The 23595-nt window shown below is 40.4% G+C and overlaps 1 protein-coding gene across 2 annotated transcripts in view; it reads right to left on the minus strand.

Annotated features, from left to right (window-relative positions):
* DOCK4 (dedicator of cytokinesis 4) overlaps positions 1 to 23595 on the minus strand; it is a 472836-nt gene that overhangs the window by 110772 nt on the left and 338469 nt on the right. For both annotated transcript variants that reach the window (XM_005679177.3, XM_018047173.1), the window contains exons 24-26: positions 16847 to 16974; positions 13657 to 13791; positions 3230 to 3328 (exon numbers count right to left, since the gene is read on the minus strand). In XM_005679177.3, coding sequence (XP_005679234.2) covers positions 3230 to 3328; positions 13657 to 13791; positions 16847 to 16974 — 362 coding nt within the window. The remainder of the gene's footprint in view (positions 1 to 3229; positions 3329 to 13656; positions 13792 to 16846; positions 16975 to 23595) is intronic.

The raw sequence follows: 23595 nt of genomic DNA on the forward strand, positions 1-23595 counted from the left end.
GATGATAGTTCATAACTGCACAATTATTTTCCTTTTTAATCACATGGATTTCTGTATGTAGAGTAGATAAACTCTAAGATCTATCTATCCATTTAAAATTCTAATCTCAAGATTAAATATTAATACAAGCATGAAAAACATGATATTTTCAGGCTTGGACATATGCTAATCAACTGTCAAATAGATTACACCTGCCCAAATCTATTCTTTGTTTCATATGACTCAGCTTGTAAACTGATCCAAGGAATTGAAAAATTCATCTGAGATCATACAACATTTAAAAGTCAAATAGAAGTGATCCTTATGCACTGTCTATATTAAAACTATGAATATTGCTCTGAGACACCATTGTTCAGTCACTAAGTCATGTCCAACAATCTGCGACCCCATGGACTGCAGCACGTCAGGCTCCCCTGTTCTTCACTGAGTTTGCTCAAACTCATGTCCGATGAGTCAGATGATGAGTCCATCTCATCCTCTATCGCATCTTTCTCCTCTTGCCCTCAATCCTTCCCAGCATCATGGTCTTTTCCAACAAGTCGGCTCTTTGCAACAGGTGGCCAAAGTATTGGAGCTTCAACTTCAGCACCAGTCCTTCCAATGAGTATTCAGGACTGATTTCCTTTAGGATTGACTGGTTTGATCTCCCTGCTGTCCAAGGGACTCTCAAGAGTCTTCTCCAGCACCACAGTTCAGAAGCATCAATTCTTCAGCGCTCAGTCTTCTTTATGGTCCAACTCTCACATCCATACATGACTACTGGAAAAACCATAGCTTCGACTGTATGGACCTTTGTCAGCAAAGTGATCTCTCTATTCTTTAATACACTGTCTAGGTTTGCCATAGTTTTTCTTCCAAGGAGCAAGCATCTTTTAATTTCATGGCTGCAGTCCCCATCTGCAGTAATTCTGGTGCCACCCAAAGTGAAATCTGACACTGTTTCCACTTTTTCCCTAACCATTGACACCATGAAGGCTTCTAATCATGCAATTCTTACAGTGTAATTATATCCACTGTCTTATAGTTCTTTATCCCTCAGTGATAGGGACAGAGGAGGAAAATTAAATAGTTCAGAAATCTCACTAGAGGATTAAAGACAGACAGAATTTTAAAAGGGCTTGTGAGACTGTTATAGGCTGCTGCTAAGTCGCTTCAGTCATGTGTGACTCTGTGTGACCCCAGAGACGGCAGCCCTCCAGGCTCCCCCGTCCCTGGGATTCTCCAGGCAAGAACACTGGAGTGGGTTGCCATTTCCTTCTCCAATGCATGAAAGTGAAAAGTGAAAGTGAAGTCACTCAGTCATGTCCGACTCTTAGCAACCCCATGGACTGCAGCCTACCAGGCTCCTCCGCCCATGGGATTTTTTTTCCAGGCAAGAGTACTGGAGTGGGGTGCCATTGCTAATCACTCAAAAAAAGACAGTAATCTAGCAACAATCTATACCACCTTTAAGGAAGATCAGGTGCATTCAAGTGCAAGGCACACTCGACTTGTGAACAAGTCATGATAGTTAAAACACAAGACAATAGATACGTTACACGAAGTCAGGAAATTGATGGTCTTTGAAAAGCAGCATTTCTGTATGTAGTCAAGACAGGAATACAGGTGAAAGGGGCAAGAAAATATTTGAAAGAGGATATTATATCAAAATCTGAGATGAATTACTACATTTTAGTATATGTTAACACCCTTTTGCCAGAGAAGGCAATGGCAACCCACTCCAGTACTCTTTCCTGGAAAATCCCATGGACTGAGGAGCCTGGTAGGCTGCAGTCCCTGGGGTCGCTGCGAGTCAGACATGACTGACTGGCTTTGCTTTCACTTTTCACTTTCATGCATTGGAGAAGGAAATGGCAACCCACTCCAGTGTTCTTGCCTGGAGAATCCCAGGGCCAGTGAAGCCTGGTGGGCTGCCGTCTATGGAGTCACACAGAGTTGGACTGAAGCGACTTAGCAGCAGCAGCAGCAGCACCCTTTTGCTAATCTACATGTGACTTAAATAGCACCATGACAGTCTCAGAGCACACGGGGTTCAAAGGCAGAACTGATGATGTAAAACCTTTATATCTACCCCCAAATGAGGAAGAAGGTGGTCTTTTCCCCACTTTTTCTTTGATTACAAAAAATGTAGCCCTCTTTGTTCTTGGAGTTGCACTCTTGCTGGCCCACTTGTATCTCTCATAAGCGTTTTATGCTAATGAACTCTGTTTGCCTATCACTTCACCTCTTGCTGGAATTCTTTCTGTGACCAAAGAACCTGAGCTTCAGTAAGTTCAGGTGAGAAGGCGAGCAGTTTTAATAGGAAAGAAGGGTTTTGAGTCCCCTCCTAAGTCAGAGACTGTGGGTTCAAGTCCCATCTGAGAAGGAGGGTGGTTTCACCAGCACTAGAGAAACCCTTCCATTTTGATGGTTTATGTCTGGAAACTGTCTGGAAACTGAAGCAATGGAAGAGAAATAAACATAATTAGTGACAGGTGACAGATCACTCCTGTGACCGAGGACAATCAACTTCTAAGATCTTAGTGAACACCATAAAGGAAGCGTTGCTGTTGTTTAGTTGCCATCTGTATACAACTCTTTGCGACCCCATGGACTGCAGCACATCAGCAAGCCTTAAAGGAAGGAAGCAATAAGGCTCCCTAAATCTTAGCAAAGATCAGACTTTTACAAACCAGACATCAATATTTTCTATTTAATGTTAGACTGTCAGAGTAGCACAGCATAGTGATTAGACTACAGCCTACAGAGAATATCAGATATAAACTCTGCCTCCATAGTCAGAATGTTGTAGCCAGAACTTCTCACTGTGGCTTTAGCAGGATGAAATCAGCTAAAATACATTCTCCCTTATTCTATATTAAGGTTATTTCTATTAAGATAATATATTCTCCCTTATTTTCTATTAAGGCAACATCACCACTACTAGACTTAGTCTATTTGATTTTGTCTCATTAGTTTTGTTACTCTATTTCTAGGTTACTTTATTGGACTTTGATGATAGATGTTAAATCTTATATGCTTATCCAAAATAAGAGTTAACTTCTTGGCTTGGGTACAGCAATTTTAAAGAGTCAATTTACAGAAGAGCAAATCTGTGGATAAATCTGATAAAAAACAGAATTTAATGGAATCAGATAAAGCAACGGTCCAAAAATTTTCTGAATGATGATAAATAAGAAAAAGAGAAACTAAAAAGATATACTAAAGAACACGGTATAATGTCACTTACCCTTAGTTCTTCTTTTGTATTGAAACTATCAAGAAGCTGCTGATAATGTCTATCTGTCATTTGCCGTAATAGGGACAGGAGACAAGCAACAAACTCCCCCTAATGAAAAAAAAAGAGCAAGCATATTTTTTTAGCAAGTGCATAAAACAACATCAACAACTTAACTTTCAACTCTCAAAGTGCTCTCAAATAGAACACTTGAAGAAAAAACCCCACTATGATTCAAGTTTACCCTATGATATTGTTTGTCTTAATCTAAATTAACCATGATATTACAGTCAAAATTTCTCCCTGTGATGATGATCATTTACTTGGTACACATGCATTTTATAATTTAGAGTGTTTTTTGTTTTTTTTTTTTAACTTAGGTGGAAGCTTTTCAGTAGGGCAGTAACTACATACACTTAAAGAAGGTGAGGCAATGAGGCTTCTGACTATTTATTAAGCATTTACTGTGCCTTGGTTCATTGTATCATTTAAGCCTCATATCAGTGTTATAAAGTAGGGAATATAATACTAATTTTTTTCTTTCTTTTTTTTTAATTGTAGTTGATTACAATGTTGTATTAATTTCTGCCGTACAGCGTAGGGAATACTACTTGAAATAAAGTAAAATATAGGTTTGGTGGGCTAAAAAGAATTGGCAGAATTGGAGTTATTTCCAGCTTTTTATACTCCAAGCTCTTCCTATAACTTCCTGTTCAATATTTGAATTCCTATGATCTTCTCCAGCTCACTAGAGGGCCTATCAGCTAACTTGCTGGGTGTAGAGAAAGCCATACACAGCATAATGTTGGTTTCAATCTCCTTTTAAGACCAGTTAATTTTTAAAAATTTTATTGAAATAGAGTTGATTTACAATGTATTAATTTCTGTTGTACAGCAAAGTGATTGTTACATAGAATGTGTAAACATCTTTTTTCATATTCTTTTCCTTTATGGCTTATCACAGGACATTGAAGATAGTCCACTGTGCTATACAGGAGGACAATTTGTTTATCCATCCTGTATATACTACTTTGTATCTGCTAACCCCAAATTCCCAATCCATCCCTCCTCTTTCACCCCCACTTCCCTCAGCAACCACAAGTCTAAGAACAGTTAAAGTTAACTGTGATTCTTTTGTGCTTGGGTGCTATGCAACTGACTCCTATAAAATCCAAATCTTAAAAATTAATAATGAAAAGAAAAAAAAAAGTATAACATCCATAGATTTGAGGCCTTATAAAATTGTCATCAGGCTTCCCTGGTGACTCAGAGGGAAAAGAATCTGCCCACCAAAGCAGGAGACACAGGAGATATGGGTGGGTTAGATCCCTTGGTTAGGAAGATCTGCTGCAGAAGGAAATGGCAACATACTCCAGCACTCTTGCCTGGAAAATCCAAATGGACAGAAGAGATCAGAGGGCTTCAGTCCATGGGGTCACAAAGATTCAGACACAACTTAGTGACTGAGCACACACACACACACACACACACACAAAATCATTATTGCTGCATTTTCTGATGCATTTCTAACAAAATATTTGTTTTCAATGAAACTTTTGCTCAGCAAAGAATTTACCTACTTTTAAGTATAACAGGAAAAGGAGTACGTCAAGGCTGTATATTGTCACCCTGTTTATTTAACTTATATGTAGAGTACATCATGAGAAACGCAGGGCTGGAAGAAGCACAAGCTGGAATAAGATTGCTGGGAAAATATCAATCACCTCAGATATGCAGATGACACCACCCTTATGGCAGAAAGTGAAGCGGAACTAAAAAGCCTCTTGATGAAAGTGAAAGAGGAGAGTGAAAAAGTTAGCTTAAAGCTCAACATTCAGAAAACGAAGATCATGGCATCTGGTCCCATCACTTCATGGGAAATAGATGGGGAAACAGTGGAAACAGTGTCAGATTTTATTTTGGGGGGCTCCAAAATCACTGCAGATGGTGACTGCAGCCATGAAATTAAAAGATGCTTGCTCCTTGTAAGGAAAGTTATGACCAACCTAGACAGCATATTCAAAAGCAGAGACATTACTTTGTCAACAAAGGTCCATCTAGTCAAGGCTATGGTTTTTCCAGTGGTCATGTATGGATGTGAGAGTTGGACTGTGAAGAAAGCTGAGCACCAAAGAATTGATGCTTTTGAACTGTGGTGTTGGAGAAGACTCTTGAGTGTCTCTTGGACTGCAAGGAGATCCAACCAATCCATTCTAAAGGAGGTCAGTCCTGGGTGTTCACTGGAAGGACTGATACTAAAGCTGAAACTCCAGTACTTTGTCCACCTGATATGAAGAACTGACTCATTAGAAAAGACCCTGATGCTGGGAAAGATTGAAGGCAGGAGGAAGGGGACAACAGAAGATGAGATGGCTGGATGGCATCACCGACTCGATGGACATGAGTTTGAGTGAACTCCAGGAGTTGGTGATGGACAGGGAGGCCTGGCGTGCTATGATTCATGGAGTCTCAAAGAGTCGGACACGACTGAGCAACTGAACTGAACTGAAGTACATTTAAAACAGTATAAGCACAATAAAAGAGGTAACCAGTGGTAAGTGAATGTGGATTTAGAGAAATGCTGTTTAATCGGGAATTGGATTCTTTGAGTTTACATGCGAAAATATTATAGACTCATATGTACAACTTGAGACTAAAAGCTTAGAGAAGTGGAATTTACCAATAGCAGTAGCTAAGTCAAGACAGTCAAAGCCACTAAGACCACGGGAGCCCCAAGGATGCTATGCTATGGCCATGTTAGTGGTAAAGAATCTACCTGCCAATGCAGGTGATGCAAGAGATACAGGTTCCATCCCTGGGTCGGGAAGATCCCCTGGAGGAGGATATGGCAACCCACTCCAGTATTCTTAACTGGAAAATACCATGGACGGAGGAGCCTAGTGGACTATAGACCACTGGCTTGCAAGAGTCAGACATGACTGAGTGAATGAGTGCATGCCCGCACACACATCACGTGCACACACACACACACACACACACACACACACACACACACAGTACCAAGAGATGTAAGTTGACTCCTTGCATGTGTGTAATAATTTGCAACACATAGATATGACACATTAATATTTCTACACACTTTTTAGGGCAAATATTTAAGAGCTCACCAGTATGGGTTAGCAGAAATACCCTCTAAGCTCAATATATTACTTTGTTAATGTCTGCACTTTTTAGCTGCTCTTATGTCTCAACCTGAAAACACAAATCTAGTTAGTGGAAACGCATTCAATTTTTCATCTTTGGTTTTTCTACATCTTAACCACACTATCTCCAATGTACCTACAAGATTAACATTCTTAGACTATTTATTTCAACATACATTCTGTCTATGAATAGTGATATATCTTAAATGACATTATTTTTAATGATTTTAGTAAATCATAAAAATTATTCAAAAATGAGAAGATTTTCATTAAATGTTTGCAGTCACTGTACTAAGAGAATCTCTCTCTGAATCCATATTATTGACTATTTATCTCTGTCACATCCGGTTTAGGCCCAATGCAAACAACTTGTCATGCTAATCTCTCATCCTGGCACATTTAAGACATATTGTCAATTCCAGTATCTACCTTACAATGTCATTTTATTTATTCACTTCATCAGTTTAAGAACATTTAACCCTGTTAAAAGGCCGAGATGTCCAATATTTCACTGACATATTTTTTACCTGTAATTTTAAGAGACTTTAAGTGTCTGCATGAAAGCCATAGACTCATAATTTGTTAAAAATAAAAAATTATTGTTGGCCAAGGTTCAATTCATATTAATGTTGGAATTTAAGTACAAATCACCTTTAGCAAGAACTCCATGCCACAGTGGTTGCATCCATATTACTAGATTGAGTATAATGGCCATTTCCACCAGCACTTGGGAATAAGATTAGTAGATGGCTATAAGGTCTTCAAGAAACCTTCCATTATATATACCCAAATTTCCCCTAGAATTCCCCCTTACAGAATTCTGCCTTCTTCCCTCAAACACAGTCCATAGCACACAAAAGCTTTAGGCAAATGTAGAGCTATGTCTTAGACATGGCTCCTGCTGAACTGAGTCATCCACACTATAAATGGTGCTGAACAGAACTATGCACACAGATGCATTTGCCAACGGTAAGGAACTCTGGAGTCCAATAGTTGTGGGGTTGAACAAATGGCCATATATGCCTCTTTATAAAATCTGCTTCCATCTACAATGAGATGTTTGAAAGGAACTGATTACGATGGTGCTCTGCTGCTGCTGCTAAGTCGCTTCAGTCATGTCCGACTCTGTGCGACCCCATAGATGGCAGCCAGTGAGGCTCCCCCATCCCTGGGATTCCCCAGGCAGGAACACTGGAGTGGGTTGCCATTTCCTTCTCCAATGCATGAAAGTGAAAAGTGAAAGTGAAGTCGCTCAGTCGTGTCCGACTCCCAGCGACCCCATGGACTGCAGCCCACCAGGCTCCTCCGCCCATGGGATTTTCCAGGCAAGAGTGCTGGAGTGGGGTGCCATTGCCTTCTCCGACAATGGTGCTCTACTCTCCCCCAACTCCCCCCAACTAGTGAGAGTATTTTAAAGCTTAAACAGCAGTTGGTAGAAGAACAAAAAGTACAACCCATTTAGATGGTAAAAATAAGGCTACTGTTATCCGGAGTTATGACAGGAGTGGGAGCCAGTCACCCTGTTGGTGTTACCAGGAGACAGGGTGAAGACGTGGCACTTGCAGAGAGCTGAAACACTTCACCATGGCACACGGTGGCACCGGCTTTTACCCACAGCATGTCTGCTTATGGTGGGCACTTTTTCTGTAAACACAGAAAGGTGTCAGGGTAGGACTGCCATGGAAAAGCTCCCTATTCAGAGAGCCTGTTCTCTAATTCAGAAAGAGGAAGAAATTAGGTCTTCAGTGCCCAGAGAAATAACCTTGCCAATGATCAGGACCTACTTCTCACCTTAGAATTAGTTAAAAAATAAGTAGCTCTCTAAGGGCCTTTCCTGGTGGCTCAGCAGTAAAAAATCTGCCTGCCAATGCAGCAGATGCAGGTTCAATCCCTGGGTCAGGAAAATCCCCTGGAGAAGGAAACAGCAAGCCATTACGGTATTCTTGCCTGGAAAATCCCAAGGACAGAGGACCTGGAGGGCTACAGTCCGTTGGGTCACGAGTCGGACACGACTTAGCAACTGAACAACAATAAACAACAACAACAATAAAGCAGCTCTTATAGGAAACTGCCTTCAGCAGGAAGCCCCTTTTCCTTGTCACTTTAGCAGAGATACACTATAACTAACTTTTAAACCAGGCACCCTCATGTTCTACTCATCCCTAGCCCAACACACCTTTCAAATCTTTTAATCACACAATACTTTGCCTAACTGGTCCATTCTTTCTGTAGATCAAAGAAGTAGAAATGAAGAATAAGTAATGAACAAATGACCAGATCTCTTTTCTAGCTTTCCCTTCAGTAATCTGAACAAAATGTGTGACCGAACTGTATGAACAAGATAACACCTAAAGGACGATCACAAGGGTTGGACAAATCTGCACACAGTTGAAGAATGGTGGTGATTCTGACACCCTATCTCAATGATGAACTGAGGTTACTTTCTTGTTTCTTTTAAAAGGTTTTGTTGCTGAGCAGAATCTTTGGAGGTGGTTTTACGGGATGCTGAGTTCATCATCTCCCCAGATGGCTGGCATTTTGATTAAAGGCATCTTTCTTTTCTACCATTTGTGAGTGTGTAATTGATCTTATAAATGGGAAGCAGCCGAACTCAATAACAACATAGATATTACTTCTACAATAATAATAATATTATGGACTGGTGTTGCTACCACAATTACTAATGGCTAAAATGTACTGATATTGTTTAAACACTTCTATAGATTTGATGACACCCTCAAACTCATGTTGAGATAAGCACAATTACTTTCTCAATTTTAAAGGCAATTAAACAGAAGCTTGCCCAAGAGCACGTACAGGTAATCAAAGGGCAGAGTAGGATTCAGACAAGGTCTGCCTGAGGACTTGAAAAAAAAAACAACCTATCTTGAAGTATAAAATCTATAAAATCTAAGATACCAAATTATTTAAGGTCACATTCCTTGCAAATTTCATCCCACATACCCAGAGTTTGGTTTGGTACATGGCAAGGGCCACAAAACAGCTATGTGCGGGAAAGGTTTCACTTTATGTGATTTTCCTAAAATTGTAGCAAACCAGACAAACCCCGTCTGCCCAAACCCACCAATGAGCATCACTCACTGCCTTCTCAAGTCTCTTAATTTGCACTGATTATTATACTGTGAGGACTTCCCAGGGGACTCACTGGTAAAGAATGCACCTGCCAAGGAGGAGACATGGGTTCGATTCCTGGGTGGGGAAGATCCCCTGGAGGAGGAAATGGCAACCCACTCCAGTAGTCTTGCTGGGGAAATCCTATGGACAGAGGAGCCTAGAGGGCTACAGTCCAAGGGGTTGCAAAGAGTCAGACACAACTGAGCAACTGAACTACAACATTACGCTGTGAAGACCTACAGGTCATACATGGCCCAGAAAAATTTGACAGTTTCAACCCTGTTGATAGATACAAAGTAGTTTGACAAAGTGTTTTAGCTTTTGACCTTGGGAAGTCTTTGACCACATGGAGCATTTCCTGTGATTTTGTTTGGTCGGCCATTATAATTTTAGGACTGTGTTGGAGCTGTATTGCCAGGAAGCAGTTGAAATGTCACCAGCAAAACCAAAATGAAGGGGACTTTCTTCTGCTTTGGGGAAGCTGGAGTATATATGTTTTTCCCAATTCCTTCTGCCAAGTACGACAAAAACCCCTGCATTATATATAAAACAAACAAGATGACTCTGGAAAGTAGAAAGAGAACAGGCCTGCTAGAGACCTCAGACCCAAGGAAGGACAGGGTGCAGTGTTCTCTGGGTTTTCTTTTTGCCTCTGATATCCTGCCCCTGGAGTTGAAGAAGCTGGCCTCCTTGAAGTAACAGTAATTGCAACAGTCTCCCTAACCACCCCCCACCCCTGCCTCCGCTCAGCACCTTCCAGAAAGCCTGCTCTCTTAAGCCAAAGCACCAGGAAAGGGTAAGTTTAACAAGACAAAACTTTTAGCAGTTACTTCTCTACTGTAGCTCAACATCACAAAAATCTGGCTGTTTTCAAACCTACAAGAGCCAAATGGGGAGTCCAGGTTTCCCTCTTTTCAAGGCCATGATGGGACACCCCAACATCTGTCTCCAGAATGGAGAGTCAAAAGGGGGCAGGTATTTTCATGACCACTCGTCTGTGTCAGTGAAGCCAAGGTAAGGAGCCTGGATTTCTGCCTGCAACCGCCCATCGTGAATTGGCATCCTAACCCATTCCTTGCTAAGTGCTGTCACATAAAGCCATGTGAAAGAGAAGGTTTAAATAAGATCTGGAGTCTTATAATACAAAAATGTCCAGATTTCAACTGAAAATCACTCGTCACACAAAAACCCAAGATCTCAAACTGAATGAAAAACGACAAGAGATGTCAACACTGAGATAATAGAGATGTTAAAATTATCTGACACAATGAATATAAAAATCAACTTAAAATGGTTCACAGACTTTAATGTGACATATAAAACTATAATACTTTAAGGGAAAGAGAAAAAAAAAAAACCTAGGAGATAACCTTCAGAATATAGGGCTAGACAAAAAGATTTCTTAAACTTGACATCAAAAGCATGACCCATCAAAGGAAAAATTGATAAACTGGACTTCATCAAAATTAAAAACTTTTTCTCTACAACAAAAAGACCCTGTTAAAAGGATGAGAAAACAAGCTACAGAGCGGGATAAAATATTTGTAAATGACATATTCAACCAAGGACAGCAATCCAATTAGAAAAAGGAGAAAAGACATAAGAAGACATTCCACTGAAAGCAATATATAGATTTCAAAAAAGTATGTGAAAAGATGTTTGGCCTCATTAATCGTTAGGGAAATGCAAGTCAAAACCATGATAAGCTACCACTACCCACCTATCAGAGTGTGCCCATGCTTCCCCACTCCCCAAAGCAACAACACTAAATGCTTATGAGGTTCTGAGAAACTGGGTCATTCATTATACATTGCATATATGAGAATGTAAAGTTATACACCCATTATGGAAATAGGTAAGGCCATTTATTAAAGACCAAAATAGGCGACTACCATACAATCCAGCAACCATACTCCTGGGAGTATTTATCCTACAGAAATGAAGACTTACGCTTACATAAAAACTTGCATGCAAATGTCTACAGTAGCTTTGTTAGTAACAGCCAAATTCTGCAAACAAGACGGCCTTTGGCATAGCACATCTACACAATGAAAACTCCTGAGTAATAAAAAGGAACAGATATATATATTTATATATATGTATATATACACATACACAATGACCTGGATGAATTTCTAGAGGATTAAGCTGAGTTAAAAAAAAAAAAAAAGCCAATCACAAAAGTTATGTACTATATGGTTCTACTTGTATAATATTCTTTTTAAAAATTTTTTAAAAATCACAGTCGACTTACAACGTTGTACCAATTCTCTGTTGTACAGCAAAGTGACTCAAGTACAGCACTCTTAAAATGACAAAATAACAAGAAAAGGAGAACAAATTTTTCGGTTGACAGGCTTAAGAAGGAGGTGAAGATGGGAGAGAATTGAGTTTGGCTATAAAAGGGCAAGACAGGGGATTCTTGGGGTGGTGGAACATTCTGCATCTTGACTGCATTACTGTCGATATCCTAGCTGTGATACTGTGCTACAGTTCTGAAAGACGTTACCATTAGGGAAACTAGATAAAAGGAACATGGAATATCTGTATTATTTTTCACAACTGCATGTGACTCAAATTATCACAAAATAAAAATTTCAGAAAAACATGAGAAGACAGAAAGAAAATTCAAAACAAACTCCTGCAAACTTTCAAACCCATAATGATCTCCAGTGGTTTTAAGAAAAAACAACATGTTTTGAGCATTTACTATGGACCAAAGAGTTGCCAAATACACAAAGCTAACCCCATGAGGTAAGTGGCATTTTACACATGAAATTCCACCAGATCATGAGAATAGCTTGCTCTTCTTTTCTTTAATGAGGCAGTACAACTATTACATATATTAGGAAGTTTTTTCATACAATCTTTAACCTTTGTTTCTTAAAAGAAATTGAGTAACTTTGCTTCCCAAACCCAGAGCTTGGCAGGAAGAACCAGGTAAATCTCAGCTCTGAAAGCAGAGAAAATGAAATGCAATACAAGATGGCCATCCTTAAGGCACTCAACCCTGGCAGGACAGCCAGGCTGGGCTTTCTATTTTGTTGCTGTTTGTTGTTTATTCCCTAAGTCCTGCCCAACTCTTTTGTGACACCATGGTCTGTACCCCACTCTGTCCATGGGACTTCCCAGACAAGAATACTGCAGTGGGTTGCCGTTTCCTCCTTCAGGGGATCTTCCTGACCCAGGAATCGAACCTGCACCTCCTGGATTGGCAGGTGGGATTTTTCCTACTGAGACACCTGGGAAACCCTCTATTTCTTTACGTGAAAGAAAAAAAAAAATCATCAGGAGCTAGGCAAACATTCTTATGATAGAGGTTCTATAGTGCATGATTTGTAAAAATAATAGCAAAAGGCCGACATTTTGGTTAATAACCATGAAAACTATAGCATCTACTGCCATTTCTGCAAGTGGTATTCAGAAGAATGTTCTGAATCAGACCTTAAAAAAAAAAGCCCACACTGGTCAACTGAATGTGAGTTTCAAATGTGAAAATTTATGTACCCATCCATCCATCTCTCTCTCTCTCTACACATACACATATAAACATATATACTAATAAACTATCACATAAATTATGTCTTAATATTTATAACTCATATTACATTAGATTCATAAAATAGTGGAGCTTGAAGATATCTCAAAATCACCAAGTCAAGCTTCTATAATTTACAGCTGAGGAAACTGACCTCCCCCACCAACTTGCCACCAAATTAAGATCCTTACTAGCCATAGCGAAAAATTCACAATCAAAACTTAGGACCCTTGCCTGCTATTGGTCTGTTTCACTGTTCTAACTTTCTCAAGCAGTTTGATGAATGAAAAGAGAATGAATAGTTATCAAGGAGACTGAGGATATAGAGCCACAGATTAACTTCAATTGGGCAAAAAGGGGGGGTGGGAGGGGAAACTGGGCCAATTTGGCCTTTCTGCAATTAGAAATATCTTAATCCAAGATCTTTTAACAAACACGCATCTTACTTCCATCCCCTGGTAAAATGAAGGTTTTTACATACATTTGAAATGAACATAGATCATCTCCCAAGTTCAGATTCCCTAGATTCTTACAGCAACCCACCCTCAAAGCAACTGAGGCTTTGACAAGCACAACTCTGCTGTTGTGCGCCATGGCCTTACCGTGACATCCTGGAACTGAAGCCTCATGGTGGAGCCAGATGGCTGCGGACGACTGGTGATCTCCAAGATGGTTCTCAGCAGGATGTCCAGCAGGCTGGCCACTATCACATCTATTTCCTCCAGCACAGATTTTTCCTAAAGGAAAAAAAAATAATGTGATCAGGAAACTGTGGCCTAAAATAAGAGTCCAGCAAAGGACTCGAGCTCGTCAGTTCTGGACCTCCCTTAATTTATCTAAGTGAATGACCTTTCATAGAAAACAAAAGGCAGAGAGATGTTAACACCTTACCCAAGAGTATGTGGCTCCGCAGTGCAGTGGGAACCTGGGGTGCAAGTAAAAAGGTGGGGTGATGGTCTAGAACACACCCCAAACTAATTTGGAACACCAGCTATGCCACTAACATGGTGTGTGTCTGTCTGTGAGTTAAGTTTGCCTCTATGGGCCTGACAGTTCACTAAACATCCCCCTTGGTTTTAAGAGTTTGTAATATTTTGATTTCAGATTGTGTTTACATTTACTCTTCTCATCACTGGAGTTGCATGGGTCATTTTCGAAAACTCCTAAGTGCAAATGACTATTTCTATGAAGTGATTTTTCAGTTCAATTCAGTTCAGTGCAGTCGCTCAGTCGTGTCCAACTCTTTGTGACCCCATGAATTGCAGCACACCAGAACTCCCAGAGTTCACTCAAACTCACGTGCATCGAGTTGGTGATGCCATCCAGCCATCTCATCCTCTGTTGTCCCCTTCTCCTCCTGCCCCCAATCCCTCCCAGCATCAGAGTCTTTTCCAATGAGTCAACTCTTCACATGAGGTGGCCAAAGTACTGGAGTTTCAGCTTTAGCATCAGTCCTTCCAAAGAACACCCAGGGCTGATCTCCTTTAGAATGGACTGGTTGGATCTCCTTGCAGCCCAAGGGACTCTCAAGAGTCTTCTCCAACACCACAGTTCAAAAGCATCAATTCTTCGGTGCTCAGCTTTCTTCACAGTCCAACTCTCACATCCATACATGACCACTGGAAAAACCATAGCCTTGACTACACGGACCTTTGTTGGCAAAGGAATGTCTCTGCTTTTGAATATGCTGTCTAGGTTGGTCATAACTTTTCTTCCAAGGAGTAAGCGTCTTTTAATTTCATGGCTGCAATCACCATCTGCAGTGATTTTGGAGTCCCCAAAAATACAGTCTGACACTGTTTCCACTGTTTCCCCATCTATTTCCCATGAATGTAAAGATTAGCAAACAGCATTCAGTCTGAATGAATGATGTTAGTTACAGACTAGACTTAATGTCAGTGGCCATGGTGGGACTGCTCTCCCAAAGCAAAATGAATACTATCTAAGCCCCAGAACTTGAGAGAGAGAGAGCAAAATTTTCTGCACTGACTAAAGGTACTGGATTTGAGTTCTTATTATACCTGCACCAGGCAAAGGACTATGATGACAAATGCTTTGTGTAGCAAGAAGATTACTTTTGCAAAGAAAACTTTTACAAAGTATGAGTTTGAAGGACCCTTTTGGCTGGGATTTTATGATAAACTTTCTTACACTGGAAAGAAAACTACTAAAGATTTCTCCCCAGAACAGAGTTTCTGCTCTGACTTCCTTATAAGATAAGTGCAAAAATTGACCAAAACTTCAACAATGAAATAGGAGGAGAAAAAAAAAAATCATCTGTACTAACACCTGACGTTTTCGGTTTTCTGAAGTAACCTTTTAAACTTACTTCTCACTCTCAGCAATGAGAGTTAGCAAAAACATTCTCACTAGGCACGGTATAGCTGTACTTTACTGAATTGGGTGTGTAAAAAGCAATGGTCCCTCCTATGCAGGCATCTTGCACCATACTTTCAGACACAGAGTTTCTGACCTTTTTCTCTCAAGGGCCAACTCTGTTCCCACCAAAGAACCGATGCTTTTGAAATGCGGTGCTGAAGAAGACTCTTGAGAGTCCCTTGGACAGCAAGGAGATCAAACTAGTCAACCTAAAGGAAATCAACCCTGAATACTCATTGGAAGGACTGACGCTGAAGCTGAAGTTCCAATGCTTTGGCCACCTGATGCAAAGAGCCGACTCACTGGAAAAGACCCTGATGCTGGGAAAGAGTGAAGGCAGGAGGAGAAGGGGGTGACAGAGGATGAGATGGTTAGATAAGCATCACTGACTCAACAGACATGAGTCTGAGCAAACTCCGGACGACGGTGAAGGACAGAGGAGCCTGGTGTGCTGCAGTCCATGGGGTCACAAAGAGTTGGACATGATTTAGCAACTGAACAACAACAACTGTTCCCACAGTACTAGAGTCCTGTGTCCAAGACTTCTACTGGAAGCACATGTCAGCTGGCTATGGAGCTCTTCAGAAGGTGATCATAACTCCGAGGGAACGAAAATGGGGAAACGATAGCATGCTAGTAAGTGGGAGGCAGAGAAACAGGTATCCCAACATTCACTGCCAAGCCTGCTTTGTAAAAGTTGTTACGGATAAGGCTGCGTAGTAAACAGGTGCAAACTGATGGAACTAAACTAGGACATCCTTCACACATGGACTTCACACCAGACCTCTGAACCATGAGCATGCAGGGGGTTACCCCTGTTTATAAGCAAGCATGCGATTTTTCTCTGTTGACACTGCATCGTCTAATACAAACTGCAATTCCTCAAGAGTCAGGAACATTGACAGGAATTCCTAGAGCCATGACAATGGAGTGATTAGTAATGGTTGTGGTGCAAGATACCACCAGGCTCCTGGGCCCCTCTTTAGCTTTCACTATGTGCACAGGGCTTGGCCCAAGGCCTGTGGCCGAGCTCTGACCATCATCATCCAGTCTTTCACTGAATGGGCCCAAACAGACTGTCTTTGCAAGCAATAATTTATTCTTGCAAAAGAGGATTTATCAAGATTAAAGACACATGTGGGAGGCTTTGAGATTTCTAATTTTTCTCATCGGGTATTCAGTTCTTTCTTGAAATACAAGTTTAAGACACACAGGTTATTTGGGGCTACAGCCATCCTACAAGGTTAAAAAAAAGAAATTTCTTTAGAAGAAAAGTAAAAAGTCCAACACAGATGGAAATGAAAACGAGAGTCTCAAAGGATGATTCTTTGGTGTGTTTTCTCAGAAGACTTAAAATTTTCTTTCCAGAAGCCATCTGATGGGCACTATATCCTATAGCCTCTGTTTACTTACTGAGCTATTCTTCTTGATGAGACAAAATACGTTGCTAAGGATCCGTGCACACATGATCAGGTCCTTCTGTTCTTGCAAGTGCATGTGGAGGTGATGTAACACGACAGGTAAGAGAATGTACCGGGAATCTGGAAGGAGAAGAAGTATTAGTGTCATATTTAACAGGCCCACGCAAACCTCGTGCAAATCCTTATCTACTCTTTAATTTTAATTGCTAAATTATTAACACATATAGTTAGAAAAGTATTCATTCTACAAAGTTGATACTGAAAAACAGTAGTCCTTTCTCCAACCCATGACTACTGGCCTTTCACTCTTTTATTGAAACAGGTTTGTTTGTTTGTTTGTTTTTACTACCAAATACCTAAATAGCATCCTTTTCTTGCTATCTCCAGACTTTTCATTGACATGGATCATCGACTCACTTCTTACTACGGTAGATGAGAATTTAGTTTTTTGTTTTGTTTTTTTAACCTCTTTTTCTTCTCTCCAGCCTCTTAAAAGAGTTATATCACAATTTCTGGCTAAATTAACACTTTTCATTTCCTGCTATTCTGATTTCCAACCCTTTCTCCATGATCAGATTTTTGTTTTATTTTTGTTTCTCTTTCTGAAAGCTTTCAGGAAATTATTCCTTCCAATTCAAAACTTCACGATCATATACTTTGTCATGGCTTTTAAAATCTATAAACTCATGCCCTTTAGTTCTGGGAACATGCCTTGAATTATTTCTAGTATTATTTCCTTCCTGCTACTGCTAGTTCTCTCCTCTGCCTGGAACTTTGACTACATTCATGTCATGACTATCTTAAACTATCTTCTACTTTTCTTGAATATTTTTTCATATTTTTGATCTCTAACTTTTCATAAGTATTTGAAATAGTAAGGTGATAAGTAATCTAAAAATTGACTTATATGCAGTATATATTCCAATATTTTGAAAAAGTAACAGTGAATATGCCTGTTGTCCTGAAGGTTTATTTTTCAATGTGATGTCATGAACACAAAATTACTGCCTATCTTGGGTCCATAATGGGAATTTTATTTATAGGATGTGCCCACTTGCAAATACCCCAGCCCATCCTGCTTGGTTTTCTAAAAGATGTCATCTGTGAAACAATTCAAATGAATTAATTTTGGTTTACAAAAATCTATGTGTCTTATAGACAGCTTGTATAAGCTATAATCCCACCTCACTCATTCAAGGAAAAATGGATAAGCTAAATAACTCTATATCTATTAAAGAAACTCAACTTGCTATTAGGAGTATACAAGGAAAATTCCAGACCCAGGTGGCTTCTGTGAGTTCTATAAAGCAATATTTAGAAGAAAGCATATCAAGTCTACATAAATCCTCCCAGAAAATAGAATAAACAGGGTATACAATTAACTCATTTTATGAGGCCAGTATTATCTATGCCAAAATTAGTCAGACATTTTAAGACAAAACTATAGATTTGCTATCTCTCATCAACATAGATGCAAAAGTTCTTATAAAATTTTAGCATAACACACACACAGTGATTAAATAGGTTTATCCTGGGAATGAACGACTGTTTTAACATTTTAAAGTCAATCAATCATCCTAGAGGAGAACATAGGCAAAACACTCTCAGACATAAATCACAGCAGGATCCTCTATGATTCACTTCCCAGAATACTGGAAATAAAAGCAAAAATAAACAAATGGGATCTAATTAAAATTAAAAGCTTCTGCACAACAAAGGAAACTACAAGCAAGGTGAAAAGACAGCCTTTGGAATGGAAGAAAATAATAGTAAATGAAGCAACTGACAAACAACTAATCTCAAACATATATAAGCAACTTATGCAGCTCAATTCCAGAAAAATAAACAACCCAATCAAAAAATGGGCCAAAGAACTAAATAGACATTTCTCCAAAGAAGACATATGGATGGCTAACAAACACATGAAAAGATGCTCAACATCACTCATTATCAGAGAAATGCAAATCAAGACCACAATGAGGTACCATTTCACACCAGTCAGAATGGCTGCAATCCAAAAGTCTACAAGCAATAAATGCTGGAGAGGGTGTGGAGAAAAGGGAACCCTCTTACACTGTTGGTGGGAATGCAAACTAGTACAGCCACTATGGAGAACAGTGTGGAGATTCCTTAAAAAACTGGAAATAGAACTGCCTTATGACCCAGCAATCCCACTGCTCAACATGCTCACTGAGGAAACCAGAACTGAAAGAGACACGTGTACCCCAATGTTCATCGCAACACTGTTTATAATAGCCAGGACATGGAAGCAACCTAGATGTTCATCAGCAGACAAATGGATAAGAAAGCTGTGGTACATATACACAATGGAGTATTATTCAGCCATTAAAAAGAATACATTTAAATTAGTTCTAATGAGGTGGATGAAACTGGAGCTGATTATACAGACTGAAGTAAGCCAGAAAGAAAAACACCAATACAGTATACTAACACATATATACGGAATTTAGAAAGATGGTGATGATAACCCTGTATGCGAGACAGCAGAAAAGACACAGATGTATAGAACAGACTTTTGGACTCTGTGGGAGAGGGAGAGGGTGGGATGATTAGGGAGAATGGCATTGAAACATGTATACTATCATGTAAGAAACAAATCGCCAGTCTAGGTTTGATACAGGATACAGGATGCTTGGGGCTGGTGCACTGGGATGACCCAGAGAGACGATATGGGGAGGGAGGTAGGAGGGGGGTTCAGGATTGGGAACTCATGTATACCCATGGCAGATTCATGTCAATGTATAGCAAAACCAGTACAATATTGTAAAGTAAAATAAAGTAAAATTTAAAAAAATTTTTTAAAAATTTAAGCACAATAAAGCCTAAACAGAATCAGACTGCCAAAAAAAAAAAAAAGGAAAGTCAATCAATCAATGTGATTCACTATATTAGCAGATGTATGAAAAATGTGAAAAATTCAGCATCCATTAATGATAAAAGGTGATAATTAAAGAATAATAGATAGTTTTCTCAAATTAATAAAGGGCATTGATGAAATACCTACTGTTAGCTAACACAATAGTAAAAGATTGAATGCTTTAAGATCAAAAATAAAGCAAGGAAGGCCAATTTCACCAATTCAACACTGCACTGGATTCCTAGCCAGTATAATAAGGTATATCCATAAGTGAAAAAAGGGATGATCCTGTATCCTAATAAAAATTTTAAGTATTCACAATTTGGAAAGCACCTTTATGGATGTTTGCCTGACTTCTCTTGTCTTCTTGATTTCTTTCAGTAGTGAGGTTGGGAGTTATATTTCTTTTAATGCCTGCCACTGGGCTACCAACACAATGAGGTCCGGCCTGAGGTTTACCGCCAAAACCAACCACATAAGTCACAGTCATGCTTCACTTTCAGAAAATGAACACAAAGTGTTAAAATTCAGTAGAACTCATTGCAGGCTCCCCTGCAACAGGAAGCCTTACCAGGGAACTTCAGTGAAACTGAAAGCGAAAGTCACTCTGTTCTGTCAGACTCTTTGTGATCCCATGGACTATTCTCCAAGCCGAAATACTGGAGTGGCTAGCCTTTCCCTTCTCCAGCTGATCTTCCTGATCCAGGAATGGAACCGGGGTCTCCTGCATTGCAGGTGGATTCTTTACCAGCTGAGTCACCACGGAAGCCCAAGAATACTGGAGTGGGTAGCCTATTCCTTCTCCAGGGGATCTTCTCAACCCAGGAATCAAACCAAGGTCTCCTGCATTGCAGGTGGATTCTTTACCAGCTGAGCTATATTTACAAAACAATAACTTGACAAAAAGAACAAAGGAAAGGAAACTGAAAGCTTAAATGACAGGAGTCACTGCCTAGTGATGCTTAATTAGAAAGGAAGATAAAGCTTATCTGATATGTTCCTGCAGCCAGTGGGATTTGATTTCTAAAATTCAATTTGCAACCAACTGTTAAGGAAATCTCTACTGCCAAAATGTAAGGCAGACAAATAATTAGTGTGTGGTGTATGAAAAAGAAATATATGAGTTGCCTGAAGATTTGCTGCTTCTCCATTACTAGGGCAATATCAGCCAATGCACACGATAGAATCGAGGGGTAAATCCCAAAAGAGCTGACTGGTTAAAATGCTAATTCTTACCTTTAAAACAAAACACCTGGAGTCATCAAGAAGGCTCAAAGGAAAACAGAAAAAGGCTCAAAGAAAAAACAAAACACAGACTTGAACATACAGGAAGTTTCTAAACAGTAGACTCTGTTATGCAGGTTCTGTCTTGAAAGGGTCAAAACACTCAGATTCAGATTCTCAGATAGACCTCACTGTATGGTATGTCTTACTTTTTATTTTGTCTGTACACAAAGAGATAAAGCCAGCTCCCATTCAGTTCAGTGCAGTTCAGTTCAGTCGCTCAGTCATGTCCGTCTTTGCGACCCCATGAATCGCAGCACGCCAGGCCTCCCTGTCTATCACCAACTCCTGGAGTTCACTCAAACTCACGTGCATCGAGTTGGTGATGCCATCCAGCCATCTCATCCTCTGTTGTCCCCTTCTCCTCCTGCCACCAATCCCTCCCAGCATCAGAGTCTTTTCCAATGAGTCAACTCTTTGCATGAGGTGGTCAAAGTACTGGAGTTTCAGCTTCAGCATCATTTCCTCCAAAGAAATCCCAGGGCTGATCTTCTTCAGAATGGACTGGTTGGATCTCTTTGCATTCCAAGGAACTCTCAAGAGTCTTCTCCAACACCACAATTCAAAAGCATCAATTCTTCAGCACTCAGCTTTCTTCACAGTCCAACTCTCACATCCATACATGACCCCTGGAAAAACCATAGCCTTGACTACACGGACCTTTGTTGGCAAAGGAATGTCTTTGCTTTTGAATACGCTATCTAGGTTGGTCATAACTTTTCTTCCAAGGAGTAAGCATCTTTTAATTTCATGGCTGCAGTCACCATCTGCAGTGATTTTGGAGTCCCCCAAAATAAAGTTTGACACTGTTTCCACTGTTTCCTTATCTATTTCCCATGAAGTGACGGGACCAGATGCCATGATCTTCGTTTTCTGAATGTTGAGCTTTAAGCCAACTTTTAAACTCTCCACTTTCACTTTCATCAAGAGGCTTTTAGTTCCTCTTCACTTTCTGCATATCTGAGGTGATTGATATTTCTCCCGGCAATCTTGATTCCATCTTGTGCTTCTACCAGCCCTGCGTTTCTCATGATGTACTCTGCATAGAAGTTCAATAAGCAGGGTGACAATATACAGCCTTAACATACTCCTTTTCCTATTTGGAACCAGTCTGTTGTTCCATGTCCAGTTCTAACTGTTGCTTCCTGACCTGCATATAGGTTTCTCAAGAGGCAGGTCAGGTGGTCTGGTATTCGCATCTCTTTCAGAATTTTCCACAGTTTATTGTGATCCACACAGTCAAAGGCTTTGGCATAGTCAATAAAGCAGAAATAGATGTTTTTCTGGAACTCTCTTGCTTTTTCAATTATCCAGCAGACGTTGGCCATTTGATCTCTGGTTCCTCTGCCTTTTCTAAAACCAGCTTGAACATCTGGAAGTTCACGGTTCACGTATTGCTTCTGTGGTGACTAAGCTGGTAAAGAATCCGCCTGCAGTGCAGGAGACCCCGGTTCCATTCCTGGATCGGGAAGATCATCTGGAGAAGGCTTCAGATCCCATTAGCAATTTTCAAAAGGTGTGGGGCTAGGAAGAGGAAGCAGCAGCTAAGAAATGCTGATAAACTTCCTCCTCGAGGTTAATTTCAAGGAAAGTTCTCATTTTTGTTCCTCTAGCAACAAAGCTTTAGACAATCATCCTTGTAGTCCTCTGTCCCCTAGTGAGTGAGGGCCGTGAGTCCTGTAGGGGCATGAAGGGTTTCCAGCCATTCTCCACCAACTGTCCCAGTATAGGAAGGACACCAGCAGGACTCCCAAGCAGGTGCTCTGTGGCAGCCTCAGGATGTGGAGATGGTACCCCAGGTGGGCAGGGGGTCCGGCTGTGGCTGGCTGCAGGGAAGCACTAGCAGGACAGAGAGCCCTGAAATCAGAGTTGGTTTAGGCCTTTGTGATCCAAGATACCAGGAAATTAACTGCTAATGTCACAGACATCAACAGAACCTGCAAACAAGCCCTTCAGACACTGGTGGACAGAAAATGCTCAGAATGGACAGGACTGATGATGATTTAGGGGCTTCCTGCCATGCACACACAGTCAGTACCACACAGGTAGGCAACAGCCCAGGGCTAGGAATGATCTCTGCGTGGCCCAGGTTTCTTATCCAGTGGATTCAATCTCCCACCCTTAAAGCAAAATACTAAGGAATGCAGAGGAACCAGAGATCAAACACCAGCATACCCTGGATCATGGAGAAAGCAAGGGAGTTCCAGAAAAACATCTACTTCTGCTTCATGGCTATGCTAAAGCCTTTGAGTGTGTGGATCACAACCAACTGTGGAAAGTTCTTAAAGAGACAGGAGTACCAGACCACCATACCTGTCTCCTGAGAAACATGTATGCAAGTCAAGAAGCAAGTTAGAACCTGACATACAACAACTGACTGGTTCAAAATTCTGAAAGGAATGTGACAAGGCTGTATACTGTCACCCTGCTTATTTAACTCATATGCAGAGCACATCATGAGAAATGCTGGACTGGATGAAGCACAAGCTGGAATCAAGATGGCCGGAAGAAATATCAACGACCTATATGCAGATGATACCACTATAATGGCAGAAGTGAAGAGTAACTAAAGGACCTCT

This window comes from Capra hircus, chromosome 4 (assembly GCF_001704415.2).
Source record: "Capra hircus breed San Clemente chromosome 4, ASM170441v1, whole genome shotgun sequence".
NCBI classification, from domain to species: Eukaryota; Metazoa; Chordata; class Mammalia; order Artiodactyla; family Bovidae; genus Capra; species Capra hircus.